Source organism: Mixophyes fleayi, chromosome 3, assembly GCF_038048845.1.
Source record: "Mixophyes fleayi isolate aMixFle1 chromosome 3, aMixFle1.hap1, whole genome shotgun sequence".
In the NCBI taxonomy this organism is placed as follows: Eukaryota; Metazoa; Chordata; class Amphibia; order Anura; family Limnodynastidae; genus Mixophyes; species Mixophyes fleayi.
The window spans coordinates 96,359,068-96,372,237 of record NC_134404.1 but is presented as its reverse complement, the minus strand read 5'-3'; the positions used below and the strand labels follow the sequence as shown (position 1 = coordinate 96,372,237).

General features: G+C 41.3%; 1 protein-coding gene across 3 annotated transcripts in view; it reads right to left on the bottom strand.

Annotated features, from left to right (window-relative positions):
• GMPS (guanine monophosphate synthase) overlaps nucleotides 1–13,170 on the bottom strand; it is a 29,951-nt gene that overhangs the window by 16,367 nt on the left and 414 nt on the right. Inside the window, exons 1-7 of one of the 3 annotated variants that reach the window (XM_075202033.1) lie at nucleotides 11,417–11,432; nucleotides 10,127–10,191; nucleotides 9,747–9,928; nucleotides 8,962–9,076; nucleotides 5,239–5,336; nucleotides 4,644–4,747; nucleotides 3,165–3,358 (exon numbers count right to left, since the gene is read on the bottom strand). In XM_075202033.1, the coding sequence (XP_075058134.1) occupies nucleotides 3,165–3,358; nucleotides 4,644–4,747; nucleotides 5,239–5,336; nucleotides 8,962–9,076; nucleotides 9,747–9,928; nucleotides 10,127–10,135 (702 nt within the window). In that variant the 5' untranslated portion in view covers nucleotides 10,136–10,191; nucleotides 11,417–11,432. Of the gene's footprint in view, nucleotides 1–3,164; nucleotides 3,359–4,643; nucleotides 4,748–5,238; nucleotides 5,337–8,961; nucleotides 9,077–9,746; nucleotides 9,929–10,126; nucleotides 10,192–11,416; nucleotides 11,433–13,170 lie in introns of those variants that run through there. The other 2 variants (XM_075202032.1, XM_075202030.1) reach the window with 2 other exon arrangements.

The window sequence follows — 13,170 nt, the reverse complement described above, 5'->3', positions numbered from 1 at the left end:
GAGTTCCCTATTGTGAACCTCAGGAGGGACTGATGATTGCTCCAAATAGGAATGTGGAGGTATGCATCTTTTAGGTCTATGGATGCCATAAACTGATCCTTCTCTAGGCCGTTTATCACCGACCTTAGGGACTCCATTCAAAAAATTTTCACACGTAAGTGCACATTGAGGCTCTTTAGGTCTAGAATGAGTCGAAATGACCCGTCCGGCTTCTTGACCAGAAAAAGATTTGAATAAAAACCTTTACTTTTCTGGTTGTCTGGGACCCTGCAGATGACTTTTTGCGAAAGAAGAGAGGCGACACAGGCCTGCACTGCCTGTCTTCTTTGGGGATCTCGCGGTAGCGAGGTTACAAAGAAACGCTGCGGTATTGGTCCCATCAGATCTATCATGTACCCTCTTGAAATAATGCCCCTTATCCAAGGGTCTTAGGATGACGCTGCCCACTGTTCCTGAAAAAGAGACAGACGTCCCCCCACCAGCGCCACCTCTTGGGGAATAGAGTGGCAGTCAGGACGCAGGCTTCTCCCGAGTCTTGGAGGGATGGCGCGTAGCTGCAAACGAGGACCTGCCTCTGACAGACAAGCCTCTGGAATTCGGTTGTCTACCCTTAAACGACTGCCCTCTGGGCAAGGATGTACCCCTAAAGTACCGACGAAAGGAACTAAACCGTGGAGTCCGGCTTCTACCGGAGAAAACCGGCAAAGAGGTGCTCTTGCCCCCCGTTGCCTGGGAAATCATGTTATCTAAGTCTGGGCCAAACAGACCTGCTGCCGAAAAAGGAATGGATTCCATAGATTTCTTTGACTCAGAATCCCCTTCCCAGGATTTCAGCCATAATGTTCTTCTAGCTGAAACAGACGCAGCCTGAATAGAGGACACAGAAGCTGAGCTCTGAGCCGCCTCATAAATATACCCTGACGACACCTTTAAATGTAACGCTAGGGTAATCAATTCTGGGTCCTGTAAGGTCTGTGCTAGTTGCTCTGCCCATGCTTCCATGGCTTTGGCAACCCAAGCTGAAGCAAATGTGGGTCTAAAGGAAGAACCCGCTGCTACAAATATAGATTTTAACTGGGATTCCACTCTGCGGTCAGTGGTATCTTGCAGAGTTGCTGATCCCGGGGCCGGAAGGAGAGTGTGACGGGCCAAACGGGCTACAGGAGTATCTACTTTCGAATTTCCTCCCAGCGAGCCCCGACCTCTTCCTGTAACGGATACAGGGAAGAGAATCTCTTTGGAATAGAGAACCTTTTATCAGGCTGTTTCCAGGCTCCCTCAGCAATATCTCCGAGTTCTGTAGAAGGGGGAAAACGAATAACCTTCCTTTTGGCCTTTTTAAAGAGACTTCTGTCTCTAGGACTAGGATCCTCCATTTCTGGGAGGTCCAACGCTTGCATCACCGCTAAAACCAAATCGTCAATAAATTGATATTTAGTGACCTCTTCCTGTTCCGAGGATGGAACCTGGTCAGAATCCAAATTTGATTCTGTTTCCTCTTCTGAAGGTCTCTCTGAATCAAAAAGGACCATGAGAGGATTAGCGGATCTGAACCGCTTTCTTTTAGCTGGGGGCAGGTTTGGGGATTCAAGTAACTTGTTAAGTTTATCCAAACCCTTAATAAATGCTGAGGACCATGCCGGGTCTGTAGGTACAGGCGGATGGTCCGTAAGCAACGAGAAAGGTCCTGCTATAGCTGTCTCTGTAGAAACCGTGGCAGCAGGGAGCCCCACAGGGGTAATAGCATTATTAGTCACAGACGCTGCCACACTAGACAACAATTGAGTAGATTGGGAGACCATCTGTGCCAAAGAGGAAACCGACTGTGTCAGGGAAGCTACCCAGGCAGGTTCCTCGGTTAGTGGGGCTGGAAGGAGCTGGGTTTGCGCAGGTTTCTCCTTCACAGGCTGAGCAGAGCGCCAACGGGTCTTTCTGTCCATTAGGTAATTTAACTTTACATCTAGAACATGTAAAATATTTTGCCATAGGGCCTTTTCCCTTTTCTGTCATTTTAAAAAGGAAAAGCACACCAAACACACTTAGATAAGAGATATTGTGAGAGAGACAGGGTATACAACAAGTAACAGACTATTGTGTAATAAAAGCTGTACTTGTATGTGTGTAACAATGAAAAGATATATGTGCAAGTAAGAAGATTTTTACAATCCTACTAGCCTCCCTCCTGTAACCACATAAACAGTCAGCAAATGGTTAAAAAAAAGGTTTTGGTACTTAGCCAAAAGGGCCACTCAGGGGAGAAGTCCAACAGCAGTGTCCTGGTGTCTGCTCCCTCCAAGATAAGTTCCTTTCCAGGCTTCTGTTTGGCGCCAGAGTCCGGACTGTACCATTTGTGCTGAGAGCAGGGGAGCTCTTGTGATAGTTCCCCCTCTGCAGCTTTTCTGTCTCTCCTTTTTTTTTTTTTTTTTTAAATGAATGAATGAATCGATGAATATGGCAGAGTTATGGAGGCCTCTTAGAGGTCTCCTGCAGCGTTAGTACCCCGATGCCCCCTCCTATTCACCTGAGGGGGGATCTTGGTATGGCCCCGTTTTCTCTCCTCCTTCTTTCTGTACCTCCGCGGTCCGTTGAAAAAAATCATGGCCGCCGGCGAGGTGATGCGATAGGTGGCGCTCTATGCCCAATGGCAGCGCCGGTTATCGTGGAGCCTCCTAGAGTGATAGCGGTCCGGTGAGACCGCTTGTCACTCTATCCTGTGACCGTTAATGCTCTGCCATTGAGAGCAGTCTGCTCTCTCTGACAGAGTCCTGTCACCGCTGGCAGCTTCTGCGAGTGTGTTCTCTATATGTAGAACACACTCCCAGCTCTGCCCTAATACTAACTAAACTGTAAAAATAAAGAAAGTTATATATAAAATAAATGAAATAAAATACTAGCTGTTCCTAATTAGCCCAACTCCTTTGGGCACCTAGAAAAAACTGAGGAGAAAGAGGCAGGGTGGTTTGTAGAGGGGAGGGGTCTGTCAGCAGTGCTAAAGATTAACTAGCTAGGTGCCAACTCCCGTGCTCCCCTCCACAACCCATGGTAAGCAGTGTCCCCCAGACTGGATGAAAGAGAAAATTTTAATATTTACAAAATGTCAACAAGAGTAAAAATACCAATAGGTAGGCCACATTTTTATTTATAAATGAGCATACAACACTCACCAAGACCTTCAATGAGCCAACTTTCTCCTTAATTTCTCGTATACATTCATTCTCTCTGTTCTGTACGGTAAAAGTACCGCTACAGCCCGCAACATCGTACAAGAAATTTTTCAGCATCACTTTGCCATTCTCTGTCAGGCCAACTTCTGGGTGGAATTGTACCCCATAAAGCTTCTTGGACTCGTTAGCTATTCCTTTGCAGATGCGGATAAAAAAAACCAAAACAAAAAAACACAAAAAAAACCAGTTTAAAACAAAGGATGAATTCTCGTTTCACAGTTTGTTGTGAAACTACCATATCTATAGATATACTTTTCTAGTAGTAATTATACCACTTTAAGCAGTTATCAATTAGAAACAGATACATAGGCCTCCGATAATTGTATGCCATAGCACACAAATACATTGCTTTTATAAACACATGTGCACATAAAGATATAATGATAAATACTTAAGTTTAAGATGGTGTGTGGAATGGAGTTATATCTTGCTAAAGTGGAAATTTCAGCTTCCAGCAAAGGAACGTGCGGAAATTTCAATTGGCAATTTCAGAATTAACAAAGGAAATAAAACTGCGCAATTTACTTCAGCAGCATACTGAAACTACTACTTTAAAGACTCCTCATGTGTTTTTTTTTCCTAATAATAGACCACATACTACCTATAATGATTTTCTATGTGGACTCCAGAGCCAGGCCCCATCATTACAAACGCGATGCAGAACACAATAGAGTTTTTCACTCTAATTTGTTCAAGAGATAACGCAGTGAGGCCTACTGTAGGCAGTGGGCAACTATAGTCCAGGAAGATGGCAGGAGCTTCCGAATAGGTAAATGCTATATACATAGTAAATAATATGCACCATACAGAGGTGTGGGGGGTGGAGTCCTGGCTTCCTGAGCCTTATACCGGTGCTATTATGATAGGTAAGCCGTTGCACATACATAGACATCTATGGCTTTACTGGTTTATACCAATTGTGCAACATGATAAAAAATGGTGATGCTATATAACAAAAGTATAACAGCAAGAAAAAAGGAAAACACCCCTCCACACACTCAATTTCCCTGCTAGACTTTATACTTTGCTTCATTGCACAGATGTCAACATGTTATACATTTGGTATTTAGAGGGTGACTTCAACATGAAGATGCAGACGAGGGAACAAGGATATCACTTCCCTACACAAGATAAGTTTAGGTTTTTTTGGTTTTTTTACACACCCAAACTTATGAGGGTGTTTTGGGTTTTCACTTCTTTATATGATCTATACATCCCACCCCCAAGTACCTGTACAGTATGGAGCATGTTTTTGCTTTTAAAAAAGGCTATGACCAACTAAGATGCTTAGATTGCCAGAAAGAATTGTGTAAGCAGATGTCATTATTTATATATACACATACATGCAGATATACAAACAAGCAAGTGGGGTCAATTTAAGGCTAAGTCATGATCAGTTGAGGAGCTACAAATACATACCTGCTACTATGTTACCAGATTGTGCAACAACCTTAAATCCATCAGCTACTTTGTCTACACTGTCTCCATGTGTCAACAACACGACCTCCTCCTTCTGCAGCCCCCTGGAACAAAGTTCAAACGGTTATAGAAGCAAAACCAGTTTACCTGGAAGAGGAGAAAAGACAACTTCATGTTTCTGTTTCAGCTTGTTCAAGCTTTGCTTTTAAACACAATCTCAAACCACTGTGGCTGTATTGACCAAGGGAGCGATCGGCAAAGGGTTTAATGAACCCTCATTTTCTGAGCATTCACAGCCGTTGAAAGCACCTTCAGAGTAACACACGGCAGACGCCTCATTGGCGTCCATGCTTATGAGGCTACGCACAGCAGGGGTTGTGGGGTATAAGAGTAATAAGCTGGAAACACAGGTAGTCACATGGATCATAAAGTAAGAATCCAGCTGTATACGTTCTATTTCAGTAGAAAAGGAATCAGATGTCAAACATATATGAAAAGATTTACAATACATTTATGCGAGATATATGGATACATCCAGGTAGATCATACTGCTCCCATTAGGAGACGTCCAACATAGCAGTAAGGCATCTCTTACCTGAACAGAGAACATGCATTATCAATGCTAACACTGAACACGCCATCTTCTCTCACATTTTTCTTATGGACAGTTCCGCCAAACACTTTATTCATCATCTACAGGTAAGAAAATTTCAGACTTAAAATGCACAAATACGTAGCCAACTCTAAAAACTGTTTATTAGCACACCACTAAATTATATAGGGATTCTTGTTTGACCCCTAGGAGGAAGGGGCACTGGGAAACAAGACCTCACTATCCTCATACCATTAATGTTCCCAACAAGGAGCAAGAAACAGAGAATAGAAAGTTCCTGGGTGGGTTAGTCTGTGTCCCCTACAGCCTTGCAGAAAAGAACAAAAAAATATTTAATTACCAAACTGATATATATATATATATAACATTAGAATTAGCTTGCATATTTTTTTTAAAAAAAAACCTGAAAAAAACAATTAAAATGTACTCTTTTATGACATATTAACATTCATAAGAGTAAACACCTAGAAATCAAACAGTGGGGCAGATTTAATATTTCATAATGCCCGTTGAGACACTGGCAGGTGCGAACAAAAACCCAGCGATGTTTTGGATAACATAATACCCGGAATTGTGCACAGCCGTACACCAAGGGACTTCCATGGGGCTTCACAAGGATTTAAATTCACCATCACGATTTCTAGAATGTGAGAGAAAGGTGGCAAGGTTCACTCTAAGATTTGAAAAAGGTCTGTATGGATGACCAGGCCACTGCTTCAAACAAACATGTCATGGTGTACTACCCAAGAATGACCAGTATCAACAGGCCAGAGGGAACAAGTCCCACACCACAGAACAGGCCTATCATTGCTGACCCTGATCCCTTCACTTGTTCCACGTAAACAGGGGGTCACAGTGACTGGATAGACAGATCTGCAGGCCACGAATCGTATCCAGTGAGTAAAGTACTGCTTCCTTTGAGTTGCTGGGGCACATTGATGGTATCACTAGCTCCTGCTTGAAATGAAAAGATAAAATGGTCTTACGCTGTAAAAAAAAAGGAACTGTAGCTATGACAAAAACACACCTTACAGTTTAGAAAACACAAGGGATCAACCATTCAGAACTAGACTGCAGTCCCATGGAGACCAAGAAAACATAAGGGAGACCAAAGATGGCTCAATCTTTTTGCAAAAACACCAAAATCAGAAAGCAACAACAACAGACGCTGAAAATCACATGAAGAAACTTGCGGGTGGGGTAGGCTTTTCTGATACCGATATGTCAGACACGGTTTAGTGCGACATGAAAATTCCGAAGCCTAACAGGGCGACATGGCAGAAGACTTACCATTACACACAAACATTTCAGACAGAGCACGAATAAACTGTGGCTACAGTAAAGGGCAACAGATGAAATTTACGTCACTTCAAAACACGACTAACATTTCCGGTTTTAAAGTGGCAATGTACAGACCCGGTGCTTGACCCTAATCCTAACACTATCCGTAAAACTAACCTTTAGGGGTATATTCAAATAGCTTCCAGGATCGTGGCCGCACACATAAAGTGCAAATATTGTACCGTCACATTGCAGATTTCCCTTTGCAACCCTATGGGATGCAAAGAGAAATCTGCGCTGCAGCGGTATCGGGAAGGAGGCGGCCACGGGTAGCCGCGATCCTGGAAGCTAATTCAATATGCCCCTTAGATTTGATTAAACTGCACTGGGTATGTGTATTGCCGCTTTAAAAACAGAAAAGGTCAGTCGCGTCTTGAAGTGACGTAAATTTCCTTTTCTGTAGTCGAAGTTTATTTAAGCCCTCTTGAAAATGGTTTGTGTGTAATGGCAAGTCTGAATTTCTGCCATGTCAGACTTTGGAATTTTTATGTCACACTAAACAGTGTCTGACATAACAGTATAAGCATAGTGACTACCATCCTAAACCTGCACCTTGTTTGAGAGAACTCAAAGCCAGATGTTGCATATGTTGAAGAATAAGCGATGCTGTCAGGAGGCTACGTGGACTAACTGGATCACTCACACAAGCGCCAGAACATGGAAGGGGGATGTCCTCAGCTACTGGCACATTGTGTAATTTACTCACAATGTTATTAGATCTATTTATAGGGGAACCCAGTTCTACACATGGTCCCCAAAGACTTCAGGATGGAAACAATACTAGTGCAGGTGTTGACGGCTCAGAAAGTTCACCTCCCAAAATATATTATCAATATAGTCACAACATAATGCTTTGCCCACTGCAAGAATGCAAAATGATTCACTCATGATAGGGGCTGCAAGTAACCCATCCTGATGGTACAAATAAGCCACATCTGTGTTGATGCTGACTTTTCAGCCCTTTACAAGCGGCATCCAGGTGCTCAGAGAACGGTACATGACCCAGAGTTCTAGAACCCTGGGGCTCCTATGGAGACCAAGTAACCCGGGCAGGGTGACATATAATAACAGCTCCCCATCCCAGGAGGACGGGGTGCTTTGTGACTACCTGCCACACTAGAAATGAAAAGAGTGCCCACATTGTCAAATGGGAGACATTAATCCACAATCTCAGGAGACAAACTGTGCGATACCAAATAAGACTCTTGAGATGCCCAAAAGACCTGTGGAACACAGCAATGTAATTTGAATGGAGCTCTTGTGGTGCTGCACGTTAGCAAATTTTATCCTGAGGGAGGAACGCTCTCTGAAGTACAGTGAAGAAATGATGGCCTAAAAACACCATAGGGGTCTATGGTCTTAGCTAGCTATCATCCTGTATATATTGAGTAGCTGGTGAACAGTCAGCACCCTGGATCCGGCCTTCACCAGAATATCATCCACGAGGATCAATCATAGCCCTCTGTAGAAGGAGAATCACTGCCACAGAGCCATGACTTTGATAAACACAGCAGATGGCAGGCGAGAGGGGAGCTTATCTGGAATGCTATCGAAAGATACAGTGTTGCATCCAACATGGCAGTTCTATACAATAAAAATGTTAAATGCTTGAAAATTAATTGTTAATTATAATTCTTATTTTTGTCACTTTTCTCACTTTAATGGATAAATAATTTCTTAAATGGACCATCATTGCCCAAGATATAAAAATGGATTTCCACATAATCCAGTTTGGTCCCTAAACATTGTAAGTGTTATCTTTACATTTCAGTAGGAAATGACATGAAATATATTTAATCATAAGAACAGAATAACTGGAAGACTGGAAAATTACAGAACACAAACCAGTTTTATATTTTTTTTTTTAAGTGACGATAAAGTTGGCTCCTCTCAGCAATTATCTAATATACAAGTTAACCCGTGCATGATACTCATGCATTCTAGTCAAATCAAGCTACTTAAGGTGTTAAAAAGGTTCTTGTCATGCATTTGGGCCATAGCCCAGGCCTCAACCACCAACCACTCCCCACTGTCACCCCCGGCAACCACCAACCACTCCCCACTGTCACCCCCGGCAACCACCAACCACTCCCAACTGTCACTTCTCCTTAAAGAAATATATATATTTTTTTTAAAATCTTTATTAACAATTAACAAATTAAATTAACAAATTAAAAACATTTTAGTATACCAAATTTCAGCCCTTTCTGAATTTTTTTTCCCCACACACACTAAGAAATTAGTAGGTCAGTTTATAACTCCGCCCAGCAGGTGGCGCTGCAGCTTGGTTTTATATTTTACACACACACACAGACTAACACACGCCACTAGACATTTATATTATAGATTGTATGGAATACATACCTGCATTCCATAACAGATACCAAGAACTGGCTTGCCAATAGTAAATATAGCAGAGTCAAACCAAGGCGCATCTTCAGCATACACAGAGTTTGGTCCTCCCGATATAATGATAGCTCTGCAAAAATCAAACACTATTTGACAAATCTGATCAAATATAAAAAAAAACCCAACAAAAAACATAAATCTTTAATATGCCACTGCATGGTTGGATTAAAAAAACTAGCATGAGTATTTAATAAAGCAATACAAAGTGTAACCATGTCCATCTTTGCTCTTAATGGCTAATAAAATTCTGCAACAAGAGGCTTACCACCTACATAAGTTTGATAAATACCCTCAGCTACATAGCATTTACAATTACGTTTTCAGTGCTCATTTTAAAAAAAAAAAAAAAAATGCTCATAACTTTAACAGCATGGCTAGGTGCTACATTTTTGCAGTTAATGTTTAGTTCTATTTGCAATATACAGGAGAAAAAGGAGAGAGAACAAAAGACAGGAAAAAAGAAAAAGGGAGGATACCTTACACAAATTATTCTTTACAGTTCGGTTACTTTGCAAGTGCCACATTTTACCCATATTAACAAAGACTTAAAATAAAACAAGCATTTCCAAACAGAGGAAATATGTAGGATGATGTCTCATACAACCAGATAGAGAAATCAACAAGGGCTTATAATATTTCCATGCTTATTGCAGAATGGCTGTTTACACAACCTTCCAAACGTAGATTACAGGAAAATAAAACAATTGCACGCCACAAAATGTTACACAGAGCTCTCTTACCGGAATCCTTGTTCTCTTATGGCAAACGCTGGTGTTTCCAGTGGATAGATTTCAGACTGCACAAAGAACTCACGAACACGGCGATCTATGACTTTTCCATACTGCGCCCCAGCATCGAGAATCACTACAGCCCCTTCATAATGATGCTGTCCATCCTTTATGTCAGTCTCTGCTTTGACCAGCTAAAGTAAATGCAATAACAGAAATGATAAACACACCATGATGGTCTATGAATTATAAAATGTTATCTTAAAAAGATGCTACAGGTTAGGTTCACTCTAATTCTGCCAACAAAACTATAGCAAAAAAAAAGAAAAAAAATCATCAAGTAGCCTGAAAAAAAAACATAGAGCTGACACACAACCTCTTATTAACTTTACCTTAGCCATAATTGTGAGGATGAATGTATGAAGAAGTTATACCATCAGCTGAGCTTGTACATGAGCTGCAAGACAGACAGCAAGACTAAATGCATTCTAAAATACTGAAGCAGCTGTAGCAGATTTCTAAAGGAAGTGCAACGCATATGATTTACATTTAAAATTGCCTGTGGGTTGTAGGGGTTATTCTAGATTAGACTAAAATGACTGTAGAAAATGTGATTATTACACTATGTAATAACAAGCAGGATAGAGTAATTGAAAATTATAAATGCTGACATGTGACCATAAAACACGAGGGCATCAATAGAATGGCGAAGAAACAGAACTAAATCACTGATTATGCATTGCAACTCGAATTGTGAAATAATTTAATTAAAAGTGGTTTAGAAGCCTCAATGGAAGCAAGAACGTTTGGAGAGTCATGCCTGCGACCATGGGAAAGCATGAACACGGCATTCATTTTCTAACTTATTATCTGACCACATCCTGTTCTTCTGGGTCATAAGCTAGAAATCATTAGTCTTCCACATGCATAATGATTGTTATAAACAAGTCTTTGGTTATGTAAACGGTGATAAAATGTGATCAATAAATGATGGGGGGGGGGGGGATTTAGACTCCGCCCCCTTTCTGATTTCTAAGGCTGCCGGGGGCTGCACACTGTGCAGGTCCGCTCGGCAGTGACAGTGTGCTGCCCCGCTGCTCTGATTGTGTGTAAATCACAATCAGAGCAGCCGGGCAGCAAACTGTCACTGCTGAACGGACCTGCACAGTGTGCAACTGTCGGCAGCAAGCCCCTGCCCCAATCACCCCCCCCCCCCCCCCCCCCCAATCACCCCCCCCCCTTTCCTGGATCCGCCACTGCCTAGTACAGGACTGCACAACCGGTCTCTCTCCAGCTATTGTGAAACTACAAGTAATCGGCTGGCACAGCATGCTGGGGCTTGTAGTTTCACAACACCTAGAGAGAGACCGGCTGTGCAGTCCTGCACTAGGTAGTAGTTCAGCTTTAAATGGTTGCTGTGAAAAGGCAACATTGTGCCTCAGAAGAACCTATTTCAACAAAAAATTTTATTTAAAATAACATGTATGCTCACTCTGCAGTTAAGTAAGTTTCTGGTCAGTGTCACTTAAGTTAGGACAGGTCATTTACAGGTTGCAGAGTATAACAAAAGCATTCCCTCATGCTTGAGCGATCAAATAAATATTCTACCACTTCATGGGACTGCATTGTGTATTGGTGAAGTTAAAAGATGTCCACATAAAAACGTCACTACAATAGCGAACCTTTTCAGTAGTGAAGAAACTAACCCCTGCCGAAGTAGGTAATGGTCACTGCTCCAGGGCTGATGGCCTCTAGACATTAGAACGAATACAGTGGACCCGATTCATTAAGGAAAGTAAGGCAAATAAATTATCAAAGTTTTCTCCTGGACAAAACCATGTTGCAATCAGTGGGTGCAAACTAGTTTATTATTTTGCACATTTTAAATACTGTGTTTTTTTCATGTAGCACACAAATACTTGATAGCTTTATTTGCACACTAAAATTTTAAGTTGATCTAGAACATGCCTTAACCCAGCTATAAATCGGCCATCAATTTTTAATTTTGACTTCCCCTCCAATTCAACATTGTTTTTCCAAGGTGAAAAATTATTAATTTTGTTTGCTGTACTTTCCTTAATGAATCAGGCCCAGTCTGACCAAAAGTCTGCTTTGTAGGCTATTATGCCTCACAGCACTGGAGTCATGAGTTCAATTCCTGACCATGGTCTAATCTGCGCGGAGTTTGTATGTTGTAACCGTGTCTGCATGGGTTTCCTTCCACACTCCAAAAAACATACAAAATTAACACTAGTGTGTGTAGTAGGGTATTTAGACTGTAAGCTCCTATGTGGAAGGGACTGATGTAATTGACAAATATATTCTCTTACAGGGCTGCAAAACTGGTGGAGATATATAAATAAATGGAGATGATTATGTTCCCCTTTAAACTTTGTCAAAAATGAACTGTAAAATGAATATAATGAAAGCAACTTATAAACCACAACAGTCTGTGCATACTAGGCATGTGCTTCTCTGCAAACCTAGATGCATTTATGAAAAAAATAGGCATGTGATGCCACAAAAGAGCATTGTCCTGTACTTCATAAATCACTTCTGCAGTACAGACCATATTTTCTTTCTTCCACTTATGAATAAAAAGGTTTGAACACCACATATAGAAGCTACAATTAAATATGCATTTAAAAAAAATCATTGCACTTGTTACTAAAAGACACAGGTGTTCATGTACTTGTATGCAAATTCACATAATGGGTGTAAATATAAGAACCATTCTATTCAAAATGCGCATGCTTTTAACTTAAGGTTTTATTTGGACTCTTCTCAGTCATTTTCCTGCACTAGGCACACATTAACAACTTGAAATAGACCAGTTAGGTCTTTTCAAACAAACTCACTTGCAGCTGAAACACAGTAACATATGCATTTGGCTGGAGGACGATGGAACACTTTGTTTTGTGACCCAGTGAAGGCATATTAACTCTAAACCGCATGTAAAACGCACTGCGCTTTCACACCAATACGCATGAGGCTTTTTTTGTATAGGACATAGACAAAGTGTGTGTGTGTGTGTATATATATATATATATATATATATACACACACACACACATACATACACACATACATACATACACATACACACACACACACACACTCTATTCAAATACATTAGTTAACTGACAAACATCAATAAAAATGACAATGTTTTCCAACATAAAGTAGCATGTATTCAGTGCATATTTCCACAAGGTGAGCAGTATGTATATTTAGCATGGCATTGGTCCTCATTATACCCTGTCTTGCAGCTGCAGTGTGTGGTTGTGGCATGACAATGTGTTTCCCACGTGTGGCACTGTGAGTGTGCATAAAGTATCTAAAGGGAGAGCAATACTGAGATCCCACCATCCTGATAAAACCTTCATCTGTGTGCAATACCTCTACACGCTATTATTAATGCTATCACCTACGGGTC